The sequence below is a fragment of the Odontesthes bonariensis genome, chromosome 10 (assembly GCF_027942865.1).
Source record: "Odontesthes bonariensis isolate fOdoBon6 chromosome 10, fOdoBon6.hap1, whole genome shotgun sequence".
NCBI lineage: Eukaryota > Metazoa > Chordata > Actinopteri > Atheriniformes > Atherinopsidae > Odontesthes > Odontesthes bonariensis.
In genome coordinates, this window is record NC_134515.1 from 17,716,621 (window position 1) to 17,741,210 (window position 24,590).

Below are 24,590 nucleotides of genomic sequence, written 5' to 3' on the forward strand. Positions count from 1 at the left end.
CTTAAGTGAATAATGTGCTCCACAGATTGGTGGATCAGTATGAAAAGCAGTCCAATTGGTGGTGGCAGAATGAAGGGAAGGAGGAGACAGGACTACTCAGCCAATTCTGGATGGGGAACAGCTCAGCCCATGTCTGCAATCACACACATCCAATCTGCATAAACAAAAATAAGCCAGAGGCTGTAACAACTCCGCCCTTAAGGCATAAACGACAATGTCTGTGTACAGTAAAGGAAAAGAAAAAAGAGCTGTTTGATGCTGATGAGTTTGAGATATGTTTTAGTCAGTATATTATTCTCCACACCAATGTTGCCTGCAAGCCAGCAAGCCTGCCCTAACAGGGTCTGATCATAACTACGCAGCCGCATTATCGGACATGATGGTTAGAGATAGGGCAGTATTAGGGATAACCCTGCAATCTGACCTCTATCTAAGTCCATTCCCCAGTTCATCTTTAGTCTCAACCAGTTCAAACTCAAGTGACAACTTGAGGCAGCTTATCAGATTCTATACATTTCACTCCGACTTCACAGGAGTTTATTTAGGCACATTTGCAGCAGTTGTTGGACATCTATATTCTGGTGGACAGACTAGACTGGCAGGCTAGGCACGACCAGGGCTGTTCTTTTTTCTCTAATAATATATTGAGGCTTTTGTAGCATTCTGAAACCTCAAATGGGATCATAAATAGGAACTTTGCTTTACTTGAATGGCTTTATTTGTTTATCTGACAGAATGTGTGCAGTGCAATATCAGCAGTGAACAGACGGTGGAGCTAATGTGGTGGAGAACTTCAGGAGACACACGGGATGTCACATGCACGGTGCAAAGTGGAGTTTCTGTGGGACTTTTGTGGTATGATAAGTAATTGTTCACAAACTGAACAAAAAGATAAATATATCAGTAACTTATCTCTTAATGTTCACGGTGTTTTTGTATTTTCTGTGTAAAAGCTGTTGATGTAAAATATTCAGCTGAACCTCCGACTTATTGCGTTTGGTGGGCAGTGAGTTTGGCAACTGGTTCGTAGAAAAATCGATACAGTCGTTTGTCCTGGATGTGTTGTTGAAAAAATTCCCCCCACTGGTGAGAGGTCACCTCATTTGCTTAGCAGGACTCAGGGCTACTCTCGAACTTAATGAATTAAATGGGCACGGAGCCAGCAGAGGAGAGAGCAGGAAGCTCCTCCTTAAGAGTTTGCACCAGCTCGAGTTGCTTCAAAGTCAGCCAAATCTCAGTACTAACACAATGGATTAATTCCTGCAGGAAACGCAGTAACCAAGGGGTCCTCTGTGTCCCCTGCTGTGCACAAGGACAAAAAAGGAAAAGAAAAAAAACTGTCCACTGGCTGCTTGAGATGCCATCAGCATGGGCAACATTCACTACCTCTATTTTCCCAGACATGGTGTCCAGTACACTGTCACCAGTCTAACGGATGGCTTGAGAGAACGAGCCTTGCACTCTGTCCCATTATTATAACCCAAAATAAAGTTAAAACCGTTCATTTATTTTAACTATTGCAAAGCAAATAGGGGAAGTTAACCTACTGCATGGGAACTAACTGCTTTGAAGAGCTTAGTGTTATTCATGCACAGTTTAAGAGACAAAACTCTGCAATGTTTCCCTCCACAAGGCCAACAAAGACCAAGAACCAGCACAGGAACCAGTCAAGACCCAAATGGACTGTAGGAAGCAACATTATGGTAATAAGGTGGGCTGGTACTCTTCTCTGGTATTTGGGTTGTGGCTAACTGGAGCACACAGGAGCCACCAGCAGCGAGAGTCAAAGGAGAAGTGAGGCTCATGTGTGCAGCTCAGGTTGCAAGGAGGAAGCATGACATGTGACGAGAACTCATACTGCTCCTGACCACAGTGACAGCGATGATGCAGGTGCATTTGGTGACACATCAGACTGTGGTGGTATTTTGCAACTACTGTCTGGACTATGTTGCAACTACCAGGTTAGGCAACAGTTAACAGATCAATTAAAGATAGCAGAAGCACCGTCTGCTATGAGCACCACAGGTGAGGGGCTAATTCAATGCAACTCTGGTTCCTGTGTTTAAAGAATTATTTCTAATTTCTAACACTTTGTTCAGCGTTCCAAGTGTTGATCTTTCAATTTCAGCTCGACAAACTGCACACTGCGCTCACAAGTCAAAGTGGGAACAACTTTTGTTTTACTATTTTCAGCACAGTCAAGTGAAAATATATCAAAACTCGAATTCCGAAAGAAGAAAGCTAAACATTCATTCACAGTGACAAACTCACAACAGTACATGATAATCAGAGGCTTTTTACGGTCAACCGTCGTTCACGGAGTGTGTCATCGACAAGCTAGAGTAAAAACAGCACTTTAAGGTGTTCTTAAATGCTTCGTTTAACGCTGGCGTGCAGCATCATCCCATCACCCAAAGTGCAGGCATGTCACACAGATGTGCATGCACCTGCAAAATCTACAACCCACTCAAGCAGGCACTTGCTTTAATGAGGCTTAATGTAAAGTGGACACCTCCAACTGCTCCCCTTCACACGAGCCTCTCAGTCTGTCTTTGCTCATCCACAGAGTAAAGTATATCATCTGTCCGTCCGCACTCTGCCCGTGCTGTCCTCCTCTCTCTGGGTGTAGGAGTCCTGTCCGGGCGGCGGCCTCTGTGCGGCATCATGCGAGCTCTGCACCTCTTCTCGACATTTAGATCCGCAGCAGCAGAGCGCAGTGCAGAGGCGATTACGGATCGGCTGAGTAAACAAAACGAACATGATGCAGTTGGCTGCTCCCTGAGAGGTGTTGCCGATGCCCTGTGGGGTCAAATCAAAAGAAGGGAGAAGCAGTTATTGATTTTTACAACGGGATTAAATGTCTTTCGGTCAAGAATATTTCTTTATATCATCATACAGATGGAGTAATAACTTCTAGGCAACTGAAATCGTAATGAGTTCAGATGATGTTTTAGCAGCTGCTGCAAATATTACCTTTTACCATTAAAATACGGAGAAAAATTCATTAAATGTTAAAAACTTCAAGTTGCTTCTTTAAAAAAAAATCCCTTGCATGATTGAATGATGTCTGTGATGACTCACAGGTTTGACAGCATGTCATCACACACGACTTTAGCAGCACATCAGCCAAAGATAGCCCAAATCCACTCCCACACTAATGTGCTGTCCTACTCAAGTCAGCAAATGGGTATTAATAGGCCCCGTCCACACTGCACATCAGTGGCTTCAACTTTAGACTCACATGTAGTGTGACGAGCACGGGGCTCTGCCTGACCGGAGAGTCAGCGAGCAGCAGAATGAAGCGCACTGTGCTCCAAATGCGCAGGACGATGAAGATGATGGGAATGAGAGTTAGCTTCATGTCCGCCATGGAGGAGAAGGAGTTCGACTGACGCCGGTTGGCCAAGATGGGACGGTACTCAGACAGGGCGGCGTGCTGCGTCAGACACAGGACAAAGTGAGAGCATGGTTTTAGAACTGCAAATAAAATAAAAAATAAAAAAAGAATGAATTGCGCCATCAAGACCGATGGATAAGTTTCTCATGACATTGGCAGCTGTTTGAAGCAGATATGCTCCTGTAGGACAGATATTTGACCACAGGGGCCACTTCCCAGCAGAGAGAGACTACAGTCTTCAGTGTGAATGTGTTGATCAAGCTTTAATTTCAATTAAATAATACTTATTAATCCCTGAAGGGAAAATATTTAGCGACAGATAATAACATAAACAAAATAAAAATCAGCTGAGAAACATTAAGAAACTTGGGGCGCAGCAGAGATGGGTGAGGTAGAAGTTTTTTCTGAGACTGTCATGATTAGAATGGGGGGGGGGGTTGTTTACGTAGCTTGGCGACAGCTTGGCTGATATGTGACGAGTATCAGGGAAGTAATTCAAGTGAAATTTCATCGACCAAAAGAGGAATTATAAAGAGGATGAATGCACGCGAGTCTGCTGATCTTTCTTCCGCATTTATATCACAAAAACAGCTGATCCTTCATTTGTTGTGTGTGACACGAACGATAATAAGCTCTTAGGAATGGAACTGTATAAGCTTTTATCAAAAAGGAATATTTTAATGTAGAGTAGAGTAGAGTGCACGTCTGCCTCATGAAACCCAAACCAGGAAGTGGTTCGGCAGGAGAGGAGCCCGACAGCTGAATCCTTCGCTTCCTATTCCTCTTTTAGAGACTCAGTGAATTACAAATAAGCCTGCACTCTGAGAGCCAATGACTCTGTTAAGACAAAAAGGTGCTTTCAGACAACAAAAATCTTTTCCCCGCCCTCTCTTTTTGTATACGCACAGCAGGAAGTGCAGTCTGTCTCAGTTCGCAGTGCTGCTTTTATAGGGTGCCTTTTACCTTCTACTTTAGAGTAGAAGCTTTCCCAACATGAGTGGAACAGGCTGTGACATGGGTGTATGGTGACATACCTAATTGTAACCCGCCATTACAAAAAAGAAAAACAGAAAACAAACAAAAAAACAAACAAACAAACAAACAAAAACACTTGTTATCTCAACGGTAGCGTCTAAAAACTTAAAACACAGCGGAACAGACCAGTTGAGATAGAGCTAATGGTGTTTGTGATAACAGAGCAAAAGCTAAATTCTCACTTGTCTAACACTTGCCAGCTGGTCATGATGTCAATGAGTTCCCATCTGCTGTGCAAATACAACCAGAGGAAAAAGCCCATGATGGATGGATGCTTGTCTCCCTGGCTAGTTCCCATCAGAACTCTTGCTGCAGCATTATTTGGTTCGGTCAGAGGCTTTTCAGACAGTTCCAGGTACTTGAACCCAATAAAAAGGAATTACAACTGTCTGGGCGACAAGCAACTACATAGAATTTAGAAATATGAGATTTCTGACCTAAAGACACAATAACAGAGGTTGTAAATATTCATAAACTGGTACTTGCTCCCTGTAAGTGCAGGGCCACTGCTGACCCTGTCGAGTGTCAGGGTTTAGGCAGCTGGTGCTTTACCTGAGGGCATCCTGGGACTGTTATGGATGCTAGGTTATGAGACGAAGACTCGCGTCTGATCAGGCAGGACATCGTAGCTGTATAGTTTCTTACCGTTTTCTGGGTGTTCTGAAGATAAATTCTAAATAAGCTCAAATATTTTATGCAATCAATACTTCTCCTTCACACTGGGCCAACTTTCAGCCTCACCAAATGAAAATGATGACAGATGATGATGATTTGCATAATATCACATGACTGACTTGAGATAAGATTTGTGCATCTTTAATGCGTTACTTTGTGATTGAAACTCCGGGATTTTGTTGTTATTCCTCGTCAGAAATGATTTAGCACAAGAGAAAACCGATCAACTCAAAATTTGTCTAGTTTAAGCACAAAACTTTGTCCAAAGACGGCTGACAGATAAGGCCCTCACCGCTTTGTGGATATGCCTTTTGATCAATATGTAGAGCACAGGGAGGGTGAGGTATGCCAGGATCTCCCAGATCTTTCCAGTGAGCAGCATCCATAGGATCCGGTCTGGAGCATGGATGCTGACCCAGCACCAGCCCACTGACACCTCAGATGCATCGTAACCGATCTTGTTGAGACTCACGGCGGTGACGGTGATGGCCAGAGGAACGCCCCAGCTACAACAAACAGCAAAGGGTTCAGAGATTAAATGTTATCAGTCTCAAAGATCAACGTCACATGTTTAAAGTCAGATTTTTATTTCCCCCCCCCCCCAAATGCTTGGTGGGTACAACATCCACAAATACCGAAAAGACATGTGACTCCATGTGAAAGATTATCTCGCGCTTAAGGCTTGTTTGCGTTTCATTCTGCAAACTGCAGAGTCATACCAGTTTTGTTGGTTTAGCTTATACATCACAGAACCACAAAATGATTTCCACTTTTTAACCAACAACGTTCTGCGTTTGTGAGGCACAACCTCTACTCCTAAAACCTCAATTTAAAAAGAGAATACTTCCTTTTCACTCTTCCATTTTCATGGTAATCCATGGCAGATCATTGTAAATACCGCAACGCTCAAGGCCCAGTTGGGTTCATGTGTTGTAAGCCTCAGTGAAAGGCTTCGTTGTGTAATTGAGAATTCACAGAAACAAAATTAGGATGACAACCGCATACACTGTGGTGAGGCAAACCCAGGGGTGAAAATGTTCCCGTGTCCATAAATAGAACAGCTATGGAGAGCTACAACACAGCAAATCAACCCCCCACCCCCACACACACATAAAAATCAGCACGGACAGCTCATTAATGTGCAATTAATGTTCACAAAGTTGTGAAAGAATGCCTTAAAACATAGTAAGCACACCTTAAAAATGTAAGTGAATTAATAATCAGTCTATGCATAATGAACAAAAAACAATTAAACAGGTTATTGTGGTATTATTAAAAATTGCATGGATACTATGAGTGATCATTTTTGACACCAAATTCTGTTTAAAACAAACTATTAATGAGTATTGTTGTGTGCATTTCTCTTCCTGACTTCCCTGGTTTGTTATCTAAAAGCCTGTTCTCCCTCGGGTCAGTAGAGCTGTAACATCATAAGCAGCTCACTAGAATCCACCAACAGTGGAACCAATCAGAGAAAACATGCCGACAACGAAAATGTCAGGTCAAAACAGATTTTCAAAGACGTGCAATTTATGCATTTCTCAGTAAGTGTAGACAAAAGCTGGACTTAAACATAGGAAAACAGAACTACTATGGACCGCAAACTGTTTAACGAACAACGCCCAGATCCACTATTACCTCTTCAAATTGTTCTCCATCTATATTGTCCCCCGTGAATCGTTTCTATCCTTATGTATTTTTTCTCCAAGACGATGTAACAAGATGCCTATTTTTGGTTTATGTAAACATCTCTCAGGTTAGATTGGAATAAGGCCCCAAGTGAGACCTTGGAATATTGAAAGAACTGGATATTATGAACATTATGTGAGCAGGAGGAGAGACGATAAAATGAGCTGGCGTGCATACATATGTACATATAAATATTAAGTGTTGAAGCTGGAATTTTTGCTTTCATTTTTCTATAAGTAAAAACGGTCAGAAGGTGAAAACAAATGGGGAAGAGGAACCCTGATCTCTTGATTGAGCAAAGTACACATACAAAAGTTAAAATGCTGCTGCATGAAAACTACTATTTGACTGAAGTACATATCCTGGAAGCGATATCCTCGCATGTTCTGTATGCATGGGTTCTCTCGGAGTACTCTGGCTCCCTCCCACCGACCAAAAACACGCATGTTAGGTAAATTGGTGTCTAAATTGACCCTAGAAGTGAGTGTGCGTGCATCGTTTGTTACTGTGTGAACCTGTGATGGACTGGCGACCTGTCCAGGTCCTGCTCCAGGGCTCCCACGGCCCTAAATTGGATTAAGAAAATAGATGGATGGATATCCTCACTAAAGCATCAGTGAGAAGGCAGCGTGTTGCTGTGAAAGCTGTTGCAGCTGCTTTGAACTTCTGCATATACATTTTGTATATATGTATGTATATTCATTTATATACAAAGGACAGCTAGTAAAACTCAGGGGCAGCCTAATTAAGGGAAAGGAAAGAAGAATAAGTTGTTTTACACAAGCACCGTTTTCAGTTTTTGAACATTTTCTCTCATCCTTTATTTTTGGTGAGCTATTAAATCATTTCAACAATGAAATGAAACAATGTGAGAAGTTTCAAAGAGAAAAAAAACGACTTTTCGAACGACTCACAAACATGTCAAATGCATACTATACACCGCTTTTTGCGTGGCCCTGAAGGCCAAAAAGGCTGTAAACCCCCGCCGTCCTAAACAATGTTTACTTTTAAAGGAGCACTAGGTAGCATTTTCACCTAAAATTATAGCCTTCAGGAGTTTAACAAAGGTTAAACAAGTCAATGGTAAGCGAATGAAGCCTGTCTCGCTCCCAACAGGGGTCTGTATGCTGAAAATCCCATATGTAACTTCGGCAGGAGCGACCCGCTTCTGAAGTGTCGCGATGCGCGAGAAGAGTCGTTTGTGTTTACGGCACTTAGCTAGGTACTGTATGCTAGCTGTAGTTGAATGCTATGTGTTCGCTTGCGTTGAAGAGCCAACACCAAGCGTTTCATATTCTGCCTTTCACAGACTGAATATGAAACGTTCGATGTTGGCACTTCCCATCTTTGTGAAATTTTTCCAAGCGTGATCTTGTTCATCTACCATAGTGACCTGCGTTTTAGATCGTGAAGAGACAGGTGATGAGGTGCTCTAATTCCCCCCTGATTTCGAGACGTAGCCTAGCTTCAGAAATACACGGACTGACCTGATTAGAATAAGAATAGCGTTTTGATCCGAACAAGAATTGTTGTCTACTCTGCGTTTATTGCGGCGTGTGTTGGTAGTGCCTGCGCGCATCTGTCTAAGATGTAATTTTTGTAAGTGTATGCTAATACAAAGGAATCACTCCACGAATACACCATGATGAGGGAAGAATCCCATTCAAGATCAGCAACAGTCCATCCATACATCCATACATCCATTATGTGCCGCTTGTCCGGGGATCGGGTCGCGGGGGCAGCAGCCTGAGCAGAGAAACCCAGACGAGCTGTCCCCGACCACTTCCTCCAGCAACAGTATTATAGCATATTATCTTGAGTTCTCTCTTCAGAAAATCTCTGATTATAGTATCTTACGTGGGCAGTCTACACTTGTGAATCAGATGACCTAACTGCACTGACTAAATAACACAACGGCAGCATTCGCCACGATGGTTAGTTAGTGGGTGTGTACAGGTGGGCATTTTTACGACAGTGTAGAATTTCAGTTTGACCAATAGAGATCGCTATACTGCCGCTAAACTACCTTGTATTCCTTTAAGATGATTTAATAAGACTTTCTGTCAAACAAACCCACATTGAAGCTGTCAAATAAACATTCTGGAGAGGAAGCACAAACAAAATAAACTACAAGTACTTTAAAACTTGGGTACTATTTACTTACTCGGGTGTATTTCAATACTGGGTGAAAAAAAAAGTCAGGTTGTTGTGATAACATCAGCTGACCCGCTGAGACAAGGAGCCAAAACAAAAACAACGGGTCAAGTTTAAGCCATAAAGTGAGTTAATTTATGTTTCTAGTGTTTCTTGTATACACAAAACAGGATTTTCTTGAATTTTACTTTGACCGAGTCTCACTCCCCCCAGTGTCACCATGGAAACGCTGTGCTAAGCGTAGAAATAGTCCGGAGTAAAAGTTCAACTTCACCGTTTTAAACGAACCATTTTCACAGTGCAAAACAAGCTGAAATCAACTCTTACTTTTTAAGTGGACTTGCAGCAGTGTTTTACAAATAGAACTATTTATCTTGGTGAAAGAAAAAAAAAAAAAAAAAAAACAAGAATAAAGTTTAACCTCGGGATATCCCCCCCCCCCCACCCCCCACTTTAACAGCTTCACCAGATATCCCAAGATGCTTCAGGCTACTGTTTGGTGTCCCTCCGAAGCTAGTTTTGTTGCTAGCTAGCTCCAGTTCACAGCACAGTACCTACCTGACAACGTGAAAAAACACGACCAGGCTGTCAGCGACTCTCTGGCTCGACCTCACAATGAAAACGTACAGGTACACAGCAATGGCCACAGTCCAGAAGAAACTGCTGGTATTGGCGAAAGTGGATATCGCTCCTTGAGCGACGCAGTCAGGCGAGTCTGTGCGGAAAACTCTCCAGACTCCGAAGGCGTAGGAGACAGCGGACAGCCAGTCAGACACCGACAAATAAACCAGTAGTTTCCTCGGTGTTGTCCTCAAATCTGACCAAATAATGTACGTGAGTATGATCAGAGAGGAGCCCATAAACGACAGAGTGCAGGTACACAACACGACCACCTGCTCAGACAAATACAACTCTGTCTGATTCCCGTTTTCCATCGTTTAGTGGGGGTAAGATACGACCTTCTATATAACCGTGTTTGCGAACACAGCTCGGACGATCAGCAGATTAACATCAGATGTTATCATAATCCCATGATGTTAGTTTCCCCAAATGCCAAGCCAAACTTCTCTCAGTACTTTAAGGGAAACAAACCAAACTTTTCAGTCCGTTTTAAACCCTCCCAGTCCCTCCACACCTCCGCTCTGTTCCACCAACAGGAACCCAAAGCAGAAGTTAAGTCAGCTGGTAAGAGGCAGACACGGGTCTATTTCTGTCTCTTATTTATCTTTGCTTGTGACCCCAGTTCAGCTATGCCATCACCATCTGTCATATATGACACATGACAATATGTTGTAATGTTTTTAAGTATATATATATATATATATGTGTATAGATAGATAAAAGTGCACACATGGCTCTCCAGTAGAGAATATAACGTAAAAAAAAAGGATCTTGGGGTCTTAATTGTTGCCAAAATATTGTTATTGTTTTTTAAATAAACACAACATCACACCACAAATACACAAAGCCATCAAAGGTTACACAAGGCACCATTAGTTAAAGTAACATGAGCCCTGATAGAGAAACAATGAAGAATCATTTTAAAGGTTTTGTACAAGGTGTATTTGTGCTTTAATGTTGTCATAGTTGCTTGCTCCTGCATGTGCGTTATTCACTTTTTCTACATGTTAGTCTTGGTCATTTGAGTGGACCGATATCAGTGTTTCAGATCCTGTGCATCATGCACCGGCTTCTTTATGCTTCACAGTATTTTCAGCCATCTTGAATCAAAAGCAGCTCTGCTATAGTATACTTTTTTAAGATTTAGATTTAGTCATGTGCTTATATATATCATTTACCCAAGATAATGATTAATAGATTTACATTGTACCGAAGAACCGTTCCCTCTGCCGCTGAACTTTTGAACTCAACTTAGTTAGTCACAGTTATCTGAACTAAAACAGGAGTCCAACAGGGTTTGATTTCAACACTCTTTTAATCCGCGCTACATGTCTCAGACTTTAGGTGCGTTCATATGTCTTGTCAAACACGTACAATCTCTGACACATACCTGACCTACATGACCTATCTAACCTAAACAATGAACAGGTCCACAGAGGCAAACGTTGGTTAATCATCTATTTTAGAGGAAGGTTAGAGGAAGCCTTTCCAGTGATAATTAGGGGTACGCAGGGTACAGATTGTCCGGTCTTTCAGATATCTTTGTGTTTGTCTGGAGTGTAAATTCAACCGGAAAAGGAGCGGTGAGCTCGCATTCTTCAAGGGGACTCATTCATGACCGTTCTTCTTCCTCAATCCTTCGAAGCTAGCGCCTCAGCGTCTTGTAAGCTCTGCTCTGCTGGGGTGGAGCAACGTCACTGCTGAGGAGAACATTGGCTACATTAAAACTGTTTTATAACTTCAATGGCCATCCGTCACATCGTGTTTCTAGCAGACTCATTTAGTAAGCCACTAGTGAGCGTTACAGACTCTTTTGTCTTGTCATAGCACTGGTCAGAGAAACGACAGCTTTTGCCTGCAAAGAGATTATTTCTGTTATTACTGCTGTGAACCAGGCATCGCAGTCAGTTTTGGTAGCGGATGATCATTTTATTTTTCCAGATTTCACTTCATTCATTTTGAGCTCGTCTCATTTTGTTGCATTTTTCCCGATAAAAGTCTCAAACCCAAACTTCAAAAATGAGCCTTCAAAAAAATCATCGGATGCTTACTTTACCGTCTGCCAGCTTTTTAAAAGGACAAGTGAAAACAAAATGCAAATTAAAATTCTGAGTGGTTATCGCCAATGATTTTTCTTTTGTTGGAAGAATTTGTGAAATAACTAATCATGTCAGGACCAAACACTGTAAGTGAATTGAAATGATGGTGAAGCGATGCAGATGAAGCGCATCATCCTAAGCTGTTCTTAAGCATCCCGAGACAAATTCCTCTTTCCAAACAGCTTGTAGATCTCCTGTAATTGTGGCACAGTTAGTGGCATTTTGAGTAATGAGCAATGTTTGCCGCGGTTTGCGTCCAGCAGCTGTTGATTATTTGCTGGCCTTGTAAATGGGCTCCTCCATAGAGCTGACGTACAGAAAGGTCTAAAGCCGGTGAAGCAGTGACCTTGTGTGAGAGCGCGGCTTTACTGCTTCTGCACTGCTGCAGCCCAGAAAAAAACACTGCAATCTCTTTAAGTGTTTGCAGCAGTGCAGTGGAATATCGGCACTCTTCCTGCAGACTGCAGCAAAAGCAGCGTCTGCGTTAGAGTCAGTCACACATGAGCAGCAGTTAGTTTGAGACCGTCTGAGTATACCAAAAGAGAGAAAAAAAAACCTGAACACGATACACTCAGCTGTATAGTGTGTGTGTGTGTGTCTGTGTCTGTAAATGGATGTGCACCTGGTTCATCTGTACTCATTAGGTCTGCTTTGTTATCATTGGCCATGTGAGTTTTTCAAGGGTCTCTTCATCCTTTCAAAGTGGTTTACACAGCCCAAGTTTTCCATAATTACAAAATGCAAAGTGTGATGTGAAAAATAAACAAGGCAAACTGATAAATCTATCTTTATGTAACTTTTATTTTCTCCCCTTTTCATACAGTTCGAATGCCTAGCATTAAGAGAATATTAGACAGCAATTGAAAAATTAAGAAACATTAACTTCAATTTGTCAGCATTCGGAAAAGAGAAATGGAATTTGCGATGCAAAATTGGATTTGGTGAGAAAGGATTGTGCATTTGCTACTGAAAAACAAGGAATCTGTTGAGCCAAGTCATATTTTCAGAACTAAGGGGGGTTTACAATGTCAACGAAAAGCAAAACATTCGACTTAGGTGTTGCTAATTGGCGCAGTGTTTGATGAACAAAAGCATGCTGGGAGGTTGCGCTCAGTCACAAGATGGCAGCAGAGGATTATGAAAGCACAGCACGCAGTGCAGAAGTTTGACGCTTTGATCTAATTGTAAATGTCGGCGAGGCTGTTAACAACACGGCACATGCTCTCAGTCTTCAGTTAATTCTGTATCAGGTTTAGACTTACAGGAGCAGCAGCGTCCGTTTAGAAACTGTGCAAATTTTTCTCCATCTCGGGTTTTCCCCCCCATGACAGCTGTGATTCTGGGGCCTCTTATTGCGAAGAATTTCTGCGGCAGTATACTTGCTGATTGCTTCGTTCTCACTCCTCACAACAACCAGCTAAGACACTGCCAGAGAAACACCCACAGCAGCCATGTCCAACTGTCCAACTGTCCGCCGGCCTCCTCACAGCAGGATCCCGGCTGGTCTTTGCACATTTCCTCCTGTGTGTCTGGCACTGCAGAGGACCGCACATGTGATGCCCAGCTTTAGGGTGGTGTGAAGCTTTGCCAACAGCCGGAAGATCTACCGAACAGAGAAAAAAATAGGATTGAGTAACATTCGTTTTATAAGAACAGGTGATAGCACGTTTATACACCTTTACATTCAAACTGAAGAAAACACTGATGTGTTTGTCAGAGGTCCTTTCTTTAACTACGATGCATCGGCGAGTCTACACTGACCAGTGACCCAGAGATGTTCCCAAGCAGATTCTCAATATTCCTCTCGCCTTTGGCGCAGCATCACTTTAAGTTCACATAACTTGGACAAACAGAAAAACACCTCCAAACTAAGAATAGACTTGCCATGACTCATGATTTTGCAACAAAAAGCTTGGTTTGATTTTGCTCTCACCTACTCATGTATGCGTTTGTGTCTGTCTGTTCACTTGCGTGCTGTGCAACCCGGGGACAACAGCTAAAATCCCCGCGCTATCAGCTGTGTCCGCTCACTTGACTGCTATTTTAGGTCGACTGACCGCTCCATACTCTCGTCTCTGTGTGGACTCTGCTGACAGGACAACAGGGATACTAGAGACCGGCGTGCAGCTGCTGGCAAATGGCGGAAACGAGGGAATTTTGAAAAAGGTGTGGGGGGGGTAGACTTTGGATGAACGCCTTCTATTTGTGTTTACACTTCCAGGCTGCAGCAAGGCTATTTGTAGCTCTGAATGTCTGCGTTTCGGTGAATTGTGTGACGCATCTTTGCTTGTGTAACTGGAAATTCCAGGGTTTGATTTGTGCTTTAAGCCTCTAGACTTTATGTTTGATCGTGAGTAATTTACGTACTTTTAAGAAAGACATCTGTGATGATCATATGCAAGTTTCGTCTGCTCCTTTAAAACGGAGAGAACTGATGTTCACGGCCCTGCTTTTAGGTGCCTAGCAGCTGCATCCATGCCCCTTTGTTTCAGCCCAGACGCCGTCTTCACTGAGCACATGGTGATGGGAATTCCTTCCTGCTCAGGCCTTGATGTAATCCCTAATACAAGATTGAGGAATGCCAATGAAAACACAGCCCTGGTTGCTAAATGAATGACCGACCGGCTGCCTCACACAGCAGCAAAGAGCTCCGACTCACCAAAATATGTTTCAGGCCGCACAAACATATTTCGGCTGGGATAAAGCCGTTTCCGAATTATCACAGAATTGTTCTAATTATTAGTGAATTGAAGCTGCAGCAAATAATTATTTTCATAGCTTAGTAATGTGTTTTGAATATTTTTTCTCATCAATCAATTAGTCAGCAAAATGTCAAAGAAAAAAAACCTGTAAATTAGCGTTTTGGGCATCCCCAAATGTTTTGTTCAGTTTAATTCAAGTTCAGGAAGCTGTAATCATAGAAATGTGACTTTATTGGAAAATTACTCAAAACAGTGATCTCTATCAAAACCAAACGGGATGAATTTGCTAAAAGAATTAGTTTGATTTATCATTTCTTGGTTCAAAGGGACGTTAAACGTGTGGGCAGGTGAATGATTGATGCCTTTTGCGACTTGTCTACTTGAAAACCCTGACAGTCAATAAATGAAAACAATGAAATGTTTGGTATTTTTTGCTTGACATGTCAGATAACGATAAATTATCAAAACTATTGATGCCAGTCAATTTTCTTATTGGTTGAACCGTGACTGCCTCGCCCAGATTTTAAGGTAAAAGTTGGTTTTGATATTTTAGATCTTACCTGAAGGATTCTGATGAGATATCAAAGGTGTCTCTGAATCATCTTTAGGGATCACTTAACATGTATTTGATACATTATTGTATCTTTTGAATTTCGTTTAATTTTATTTTTCTATTTTTTGGCTATCAAATCGTCGAAGAAATGGTTTGCGTTTCCACGTTGACAGAGTTAACGAGGAGCCACGTCATTACGTCAGTTTCATATCAGGTTCTCTTGAGGCCCAAATGGAACATATCGTCAGTCTCATCTCACCTGCTGCTCAGTGCGTTAGAATATTAAGTGGCGCCAGTATCAAAGAATCTTTAACTACAAAAAAATCTTTCACAAAACCACATATATTAATGTCATAACACAAATAAGGGCTTTAAATACCTTATTAAAAATGATTTAGATTAAAAAAAAAAAAGATTAGTTTCTATGTGTAACACCTACTCTGTCCAATGTAGTAGCAATGTAGCTTAAGTGACTGTGGGGCTCGGCTGTTAGAGCAGAAGCACTCCTGAATATCCCTACAGTTTGTGACATGTTCAACCTACAGGCAACAAATCTTCTCAGCAACACAGATTTTGAATCACCTCATCAAAACACACACTCACTAACCTCAGGCTCACCTACACTCTCTTGAGTACGCTGGGTCTCGCTGCTGTCAGGCCTCAGAATGTGTGGGCTAAAAAAGACATTCGCCCTACAATGCATCAGCGGCCCCATGCACTTTGCCTCTCATCTCCACCCGTCCTCGCTCCTCTCTGCTGTACATTGTTTTTGGTTGTTAAAAGTGTCAGCTAACAACACTTGAACAGTCCTGCTTCACTGCCTCAGTCTCATTCCACTCACCTAATCATCTTATGGCTAACAATGCCGTTAGTATTTACTGTACATGACCCTGAGCAGTGTTGCAGATGTGGTTCACACTCTGAGCATGCTGGAGCCGCTGCTCTATAAGAGTTTTGATTTCAAATGAATGATTAGATAAAGCCATGTTGGAAGCATTCCAGTGAAGGACAATCAGAAATGATGATACTTGAAAACAATTTAAAACCATTTTCTTGGTGCGAATAAATTGAATCTCCATCACTCTATCAGAGCTACGTGTCAAACTGCACTGTGTTAATAATTCAGTGCTTTACACACAGTGTACATTACTCCTGGTTACCAGAAAACACAGTTACCCCGGTAACTATTTGAGGGCTTGACCACACATAAATGTAAAACCCACAGTTCACAGTGCAGTGAACACTAAATGATTATTATCTGAATCACTGAGTGATTAATGTAAGTTTTCACAAGGTCTTATGAATTTTTGCTGTTGAGCTTATCACTAACGTGATTATGTGTGACAATGTGGACAGTCTGGCCCTGTTGATCTGCGTCTCTGTGTACACTTTATGTAATCTTATTGCACATTCTGACTGAAACACTGATGACACTTCTCTTTAGAGAGCGATTGAAATCTTGTGTCACGACGTCAGTCCTGAGCAGAAACTAAAAATGGCTGCTGTCAGACTTCTTTAGTAAGATATTAGAAACTCTGAACTCTTTGTTTGGTCTGGGATTTGCAGAGGGGAGGCTCCTTGCTCGGTATCTTGATGGAACCGGCTTTTATTCTGAACAGAGGAGAAACAAGGAGAACACCATGTGTCCCTCTGTTAGAGGAACAAACTATGGACGGGGTAGAAGGGTCACCGGTAACACTGTCTGTGCAGAGGTTACTGTGCCACTGTGTAATTTGTTACTGTGTTTGGGTGTGTAACCGTCCTCTGGCATCATGCTAACCTCAAGATTCGTCTCGGACGCTTTCACAACACAGAAAACTGTATGCTTCAAATGAAAGGATTTTCATGTGCATTTCCATCAACTCACAGTCTTAATTTGGCTGATCTGAAGGCCTCGGCTTGGCTTTTTGAATTACTCGTGATACAAAATTCTGAATCCTGATTCTGTTACACCGGCGAGAGATGCACAGTGCCCCTCTTTGCAATAAAAGAAAACAAAAGGTTGACAGAAGTGTTCAGTTGCAACATTAATGTCAGAGGCATTTATTCACACGCGGTGTTGATACTCACCAGGCAGCAAGGCAGCAGCGGAGCTCCTCCATCCACCCTCACCTCGATGCTCGTGTTGAAATCTGCAGGAGTCTGACCACGGGTGCTGCAGGGCTCTCCCTTTGTATGGGTCACTTCACACAAGATAGCAGCTGACCACCAGCTTCTTCCCTGTCTCCCTCTGTGGCTTGTAGCTCTCTGCTTCACTCAGGCAGCACAACAAGTCAAGGCATGTTCCAACACGCCACCAACAGCCGGACCGGTGCATGAGCCTAGAGCACAAGGGGAGGAGCAGAGGATCAGACGGGGGAAACCCAGAAAAGACCCAGCATGACTCAGCCTGCCTCAGTGACTTAGCATAGCTTTCACTCTAAAACACTTGATGGAGTTACTCTTCTAGGTGACGACGTGAGGCAAGAAGATGGCAACTAAATGAAAATCTGTTAAAGTGACGAGCACTCCTAAACTGGACCGACTTGCCAGAGCACGTTTGTTATGCCACAGATGATAAAGAAGTCCAGTTTGCAGGAAGTGACTACCTTCTCTGCCCAGAGGTTGGAAATGGTTCACAATGTTTATGCTTCCTGACTAATGCTAAAACATCAGGTTGAAGCTGAATGAATTTGAATGAAAAAAAAATCAATGATTAAATATCCTGCACTTGTAAATGTCCCTCCTGCTGTTCACTCATACTGTTATTTGCAAGTAGCTCTGCTTAATCTTAAACACAGCTGTAACCGGACACCAGCAATGCAAACTAATGAAAGCTGCTGATTCATCAAGTCCTATTATACAGTAACACTCAGTAGATCACATCAATCACAGATGAATCCTGTCGGTATGAATAATAAAACAAAAAAAAAATCACAGGGAATGCATCAGTAATGATATGAAATACATGTTAAAATATTCATGTTTTCTTTGAGCATTCACATTTGATGTCAAATCTAAATTTAAAAGCAATGAAATTATGGGAAAAAGAATCTTCTATCTGCTGGATCAGAGGTAGGAATGCATTTGCTGTTTATATCTATACAAATGTGCGTTGCGTGCTGTTTAGCTCCTGACACATTAAACTGCATCAAAGGTGCAGAATCATCACAATCCACGAGCGCTAATTATTCTGAATCACTCTGATGTTTTTTTTGTTTTTTTAACTAGAGGAGGGGTGATGCCAGTTCATCACTGCTGCTAGTGAAAATTGATCACTAGGCAGATTCTGGCTACAGCTGCAGGAGCCAGCTCAGCAAAACTCACCTGCTACAATATGGCCTGAGTTCAGCTGCCTGAGCATCTCTAAAGCACCGTACTGTACATCACTGGTGCCACTCGCCACTGCAGAATCCACTATCCACTATCAATGAAAGAGCAAAGTCACCGTGACGTTACATCCAGGCAGATAGCACTTTGAAGCAATTTAAGCTTTTCTCAGAAGTTTGATTTTGTCCCCCTGAATGTAGCTCGAGAGCAACTTTGTAAAAGAGGAGGAGGAGGAGCATTTGGCTGCAGATTTGCTTTAATTTATTGAAAGGTGTGATGCAGCACTGCACTGCACATTCGCCTTCTGACAAAGTGCCAGCAATTTCACCACTGAGTTGGCTGTTGATGTATGAAACTAAGTGTTTACACAAGAGTGAAATATGGACAATTATTGAGCTTGGCTACCCAGCAAATTATTTTCTTTTTGTTCAACAGCTAAATTCTCACTTGAAACTCTAATTGATCAGTCTTCCTACCTTGGACACAGACTGCAACGAGGCCTCACATTTACATCTGTGTCAGCCAGCATGGGGGAGTTGGAGGGGGGGAAGGAACCCCTAGCCCAGCAAGTTCAAAGCTTGCTGCATTGATTACATCATCGGAACTGGAGTGCTGGAACGGGACAATGCACCATCGAGGGTGAGGAGGGTAGGTAAGGGGGGGTGCAGTCATCTGTTTCTTTCTCTTCTGTCTCTAACTCTGCTCAGTTCAATGCAGAGCGAGACGGCCTGCTCTGCCTCACTCTGACCACCACTGTGTCATGTGACCAAAGGGCTATCTGAAGGGGGAATGACAAATGTACATCTCCATATTCCTGCGCATGTGTGCGCATGTGTGCTATTAGAGGCCAGCACTGCAGGAACTCAACTGCTGCAGGACACTGCAGGATTGGTGCTCACTGGCTCTTTCTTTTCTCTCTCTTTCTCTATTCACTCAGGCAAATTGCTCAAGGAGGATGGTTAGAGCATGTGCTGCATACTTTTTCAGCGGAGGGGGGGGAGCAGGAGGAGGAGGGGGCAGAATCACAGAGGTGCAAAGCATGCCGGTGAGGTGCTGTGTTGGCCAACTGTACCTCTGAGAGAGACTACAGTAAAGAAACAGGAGATGAGGAAAGAGGAGGAGGGAAAGAAGAAGAAGAGGGAGGTGGGGGGAGGGAAGGAATTGGGTACAAGGAACATCAGGTGAGTGCGGCAGTTTCCTTTGCTAGCAGTGCAGCACCCACCCCCAGTGAGTATGTGTGCTGGAGAACTGCAGATGTTCCTAGATGATGTCAGGCTGCAATTGTAGCGCGTACCTTTGCTATCATCACTGCACTGACCTGCCTGCAGTGAGGAGAAATCCAAAGGCCTGAGGGATACTCACAGAGAACCAGCTCATGACGCGGGGACGGCATTTTCAAGGTCTTAGCACAGTTGCCTAAGGTGAACTCAGAGGGGCCCAAGCCTGCGTACAGTCAAACTGATCCGGCTTGACTCATCTTCCAGACCTCACTGCTTGGTTTTAGAGCTTACTTTTAATACTGACACACTTTTATTACAAAGCATCTCCTCCATAAACCAATTTTGCATTGCCTTTGGAAAGGCCTGGAGTTGAGCACAGACACTGTAATAAGATAGCTACACTGACTTTAAGAGTTACTGCTGGTGCCTTCAGGGATATTACGGAGTGTAAGAGTGGTTCTGCTCCGAGGATCTATTTCAGTTTGGCTTTTTTATCCAAGAGATCCAAGAAAAACCTAAATATATAAAAGCTTGTGGAAACAGCTCAGTATACTTTGCTTCATACAGTCTGTTTTCAATGCTGCCCAAGTATCCTCTTATAGGATGGCAGAGAAGTCTTTGGAGCTGCAGCACAACTTCATGACTGCACCACAGCTCCCCTGTCCCATACAGGCCACAGCAGCCTCATTCTCATTTCACCAGGCAGCACTCATCACTAACAGTCCAGGATCACCGTCACAATACATCCTTCTAACTAATTTCACAATTAACTCATTCTTTTAAATAAAAATCTGCAGCGAACGGGGAAAAGTAGTGCTGGGACTCTCTGTACTCTGCTAAAAACGGAGTCAGCAAAGATAAAAGTCTCCTCCAAAGGAGAAAACTCTTTGCATCCAGGTAAGTTTTTTTTTTTTTTCTGTCCTAATGTCAAATGGCAGTTCTCTCAACAAGCCGCTATCTGACACGCCAGCTGCTATTTCCAGCCTGTACTATGTGTTAAACATGGATGAGGGAGCAGTGGAGCCTGATTGCTCGCTGACTGGCTGTCTGGCTGGCCGCTGCCTGGATATTACTGGTGCAGAGGAGGCTAAAACCGATGAAATAGAAGCAGCCCAGATCTTAAGCATACAGGCATGCACACAGACACACATATAACTCCTGTAAAGCTGATTTAAGAAGAAGTCTATCCTTACAAAGAGGAGAACAGTGAGAAGACAGCATGCAAGACAAACCAGACTACAGAGGAAAGAAATGTGTACCTACAGATGAGCCTTGCACCGCATCACACTCTGGGAGGAAAACTTCTCTGCACTCACTCTGAGCCTCTTGGTCGCTGGTGATGTGCTCTCATGGCGCGGCAAACTTGACTGCAGCATTGCCTCCTGAACAGAATGACATTGTTTGCACTCCCTCTCTCTCTTTCCTTCACTCCTCCTCCTCCTCCTCCGGTACGCGCTTGCTCCCCCTCCTCTTCTTTGCACGCTTGCTGGCAGCATAAACTGCACAGCTCAGCAGTGTTCCCCCACTGCCGCAGCAGATCCTGCATGAGCTCTGCGTATCTGAGTGGGATGGGACTTTTAAAGGGGAACGCAACCTCCAGGGTCAGTGTGCGTGCACATCTTCAGTCCGCCCTCCTCTCCACCCTGTCTTCCTCAGCAAACCCTCCCCCTCCCCCGAGAATCATCAGTGTAAAGGACTCCTCACAAGAGAGACCCCCCTCCACGCACACATAACTCACCATCATCTCTTATTCATTTTCACACCACAGCAAAAGCTGCTTCGAGGTATGAGGATGCTCAAAGCCCAAGAAGGAACTGTTCCTGAGAGAAGAGAGCTCCTCCAGAGTGATGTGCAAGTTGTCACAGTAGACATTTCCTGGAAGGAGGGTTGTCTCCACATATGAGTTGCAGAAATATGAAATTCAGAATATGTGAGATAAGACAATCTGACGCTAAACCCTGAAGTCAAACTAAGTCAGGAAAATTAACATTTTCAAACTTAAATCACCTATTCAGTCAAATTTGGATGTATTTATTGAATAACTAAGAATCATATTTCAAGAAAGTACATCAGCAAGACAACAAGCATGCCATGGGGTTATTGCACACACTGTCACCAAATGGGACAAATGAGTAATGAACCTGCAAGCCTGTCAACAAGAGGCCATTTCAAAGCCAGTTGGAAGTTTCACAATTCTCTAAGGTACAGTGCAAAATCCCCTTCTAAATGCCTAAATGTCCTTAATCTGCAATCCCTATTGCCTACCTTTCATTACCCAGGATGCACTGCTGTACTGGTGCTATTCTGCAGTGCGCTAAAATATAGAAATATCTTGACCAACGGAATTTGTCTCCTGCGTTGTACAAATCTGTGGGAATGAGATCATCCATCATTCAGTCAGACTTTGAGCTTAAGTTTCCTCTTACTACAATGTCTTCTTGCTCTTGGCGTTGCTCTTCAGACATGACATTTGGGCACTGTGTGGATAACGGTGCCCCCCATAGAAGCCTTCTGTGTAATAGACATTAGATTCTTGGCTATTTTGCTGCAGCAGTGCAGCTCTCCCTGCTACTTACTGCAGGAGCTTTTTTTTTTTTTTTTTTACATGACTTTGTTGTGCCTGGGCCCACGGTTGAATGCTGTGATCCTCCATCTTCTGGTAAAAAAAACAAGGAGCTTCATGCCTCATATTAACCCTGTCTCCGTCTAACTGAGTCCCATGCTTACCTTTTTTCAAACACATAATTATATCCCAGCTTTTTTCTCCCAATTAGCTCATGGATTTGCCCTTAGTTGATATACCACTGCTGCTACATATAGCTGAATCAGTAAAACTCCCATAACGTACTGTTGGGAAGGTACTGCACGGGGCTGTCCATATCAATCAGTGTCTTTATTAATCGCAGGTTTGTGTGTCATGCAAAAAACTGTTATCCATCAGCTGATAATGAAGCATCATTCCCTGCATGTACGATCAGCTGCTGCACCAGTCTGCCTAGCCTTGCAGCTTCTGTCCTCTCCTCTGCACTCTGTGACACCCGGGAAAGTGCCCCCGCCAGCATATACCTCACATAGCCCACGCCATTCTCAGTAATGACACCCCCTGTAATGAATAAGCCATGAGGAGGAGCCCTTTTACATGTCCTATCAGATTACCTCGCTAAGCTTTACCTGGCTACGGTCACTTCATCGCCTCTGGTTCTCTTCTTAACCGAATGTTCTCTCGTTAGCCAAGCAAAGGACACAATGTGTAAACGTGTGTGAAGGCTCATGGATCAAATAACTTAGAGCTGAGTCATCTAACTTTAGATATCTGTACTTGCCCATGTTTCACATTAAGGTCTGAGAGGGCCGCGTCACTATGAGCGTTTATAGATGTTTAACTAAACTAGTGATTGTGTTTTGGCGCCTGCTGTCACAGCATCAACTGTAAGAAAACTGAAGTAATGTTCATCTGAAGAAATTAAGGTCATCCGTCAAGTATGGACAGTCTTAAACACAATGGTGTCGAGCCTAACCATTGGCTGGTGTCTGAGCGTGTGTCTTTTTCTTCCCCCTCGCTTTTTTTGCCATTCACAGCTCATTCCTCAGCTCAATTGATCTGTCCGGAAAAGATAATAGACCGATTGATTAACAAGCTCAGCAGCTTACTTGTTTTACTTATCAGTTCAGGCCACAATCGTCAGTCAAGAAGAGAATTGCCTTGACTGACGACTGACTTCTGGTTCTTTGAAAGTTGAAAGGGAAACTTGCAAAAAAGAGAAAACAGTCAGAAAGGAGGTATAACCCAGTTTTTTTTTTTTTTTTAATACACTTTAAAAGATGAATATAAACACAGCACAATGATTTGCAAATAATTGAAGTCCTATATTTAACTTAAAAATGCTTAAAAATAAACAATGGAAACAACAAATGCGCAAACTGAGAGATTTTATTGTTATTTTTTAAAAGATATTAGCTCATTTTGCATTAGATGCCAGCAATATGTTTGAAAGAAGCTGAAACAAGGGTGTTTTCCAATGTGCTGCGTAACCTCTTCTTTTGACAATACTCTACTGGCAGGTCAATTAAGCACTTCGGCCCTCTTTTGCTATTGTCATACATTCAGAATGTGGTTTGGCATCTTTCTGCTGAATTAAGCAGGCTCCTCTTTGTTTGAATGGGATTTTTCCCCCACCTGCATGATATAGTTTAACTTGCATCTGTGGATAGAGCTGTGAAATGCAAGTGTTCTTCGGGCTGTGCAGTGATTTCTGCGGCTGATTCAGTATTGATCATGAATTGATCCCTTTAGTACGGACATTTCTTTCAGTTCTCTGAATATTCTGATGATATTATCTCTTGTGATTCTTCGAATTCTTCGTGATTTCATCCTTTGAAATGTTGTATGCTTTTCCCACAGTCTTTCACTCAGAGGTAAACCACTCTCCATCTTTACTTCTGAAAGACTCTCTCTTTGGATGCTGTTTTTTTTTTTACCGAATCGTGTCACTGACCAGTTGCTGATTAAAATGATTAGTTGTCCGATGATCCACCAGCTTGTTTGTTTGGTTATTTTTTTTAAGCATGGTGTAAATTTCCCAGCTGCTGTTGCGGCTGTCCCAAGGTGTTCTGTAACTGTTTTATTTGAAGATTAAATTATTTCATCATCATTGCATTTATATTTTACGAGCATTCTGATTTTTGGAAAAGGGGTTTTAATTAAGGCTGGCCGACAATAAATTAACTTCACTAAAGTTAATTTATTGCTGTAATGAAGGGATCCTGACTTTGCAGAGAGAAATGTATGGTGTTCCTCACTGCACCACTGCTTCTTTGCTGACCTCATTTTGTAAAGCTAAACAGATTCCTCCCAAGGCCAAGTGGAGTTGAAGACACTGATAACAACAGAGCAGATTAAATATGGTTGCATGTACAGGACAGACTGTGCTAAAAGACTGACATGTTAAATAAAATTGAGACGCTCAGACTTTGTTTTTTCCCCAGTGACGTGTAAACATTGTTTTCTATTAAATCAATCCATCATACTCGCAGTGATATGAAAGAAAATGTTTTGAGCACAGAGCCTGATATATGAAACATACGACGTTCAGGGTGTCATCGGTTCCTTCGTCAGCGTGAGATGGATGGTAGCAA

The 24,590-nt window shown here is 42.7% G+C and overlaps 1 protein-coding gene across 1 annotated transcript; it reads right to left on the reverse strand.

The window, feature by feature from the left end:
• Nucleotides 1-2,157: 2,157 nt before the first annotated feature.
• On the reverse strand, nt 2,158-10,093 carry gpr157 (G protein-coupled receptor 157). The gene is made up of 4 exons (XM_075476571.1): nt 9,509-10,093; nt 5,400-5,613; nt 3,242-3,436; nt 2,158-2,799 (listed from the first exon to the last, which is right to left on the reverse strand). Exons 1-4 carry the CDS (start codon nt 9,883-9,885, stop codon nt 2,578-2,580), a joined length of 1,008 nt encoding a protein of 335 aa, XP_075332686.1. The 5' UTR covers nt 9,886-10,093; the 3' UTR covers nt 2,158-2,577.
• Nucleotides 10,094-24,590: the final 14,497 nt, after the last annotated feature.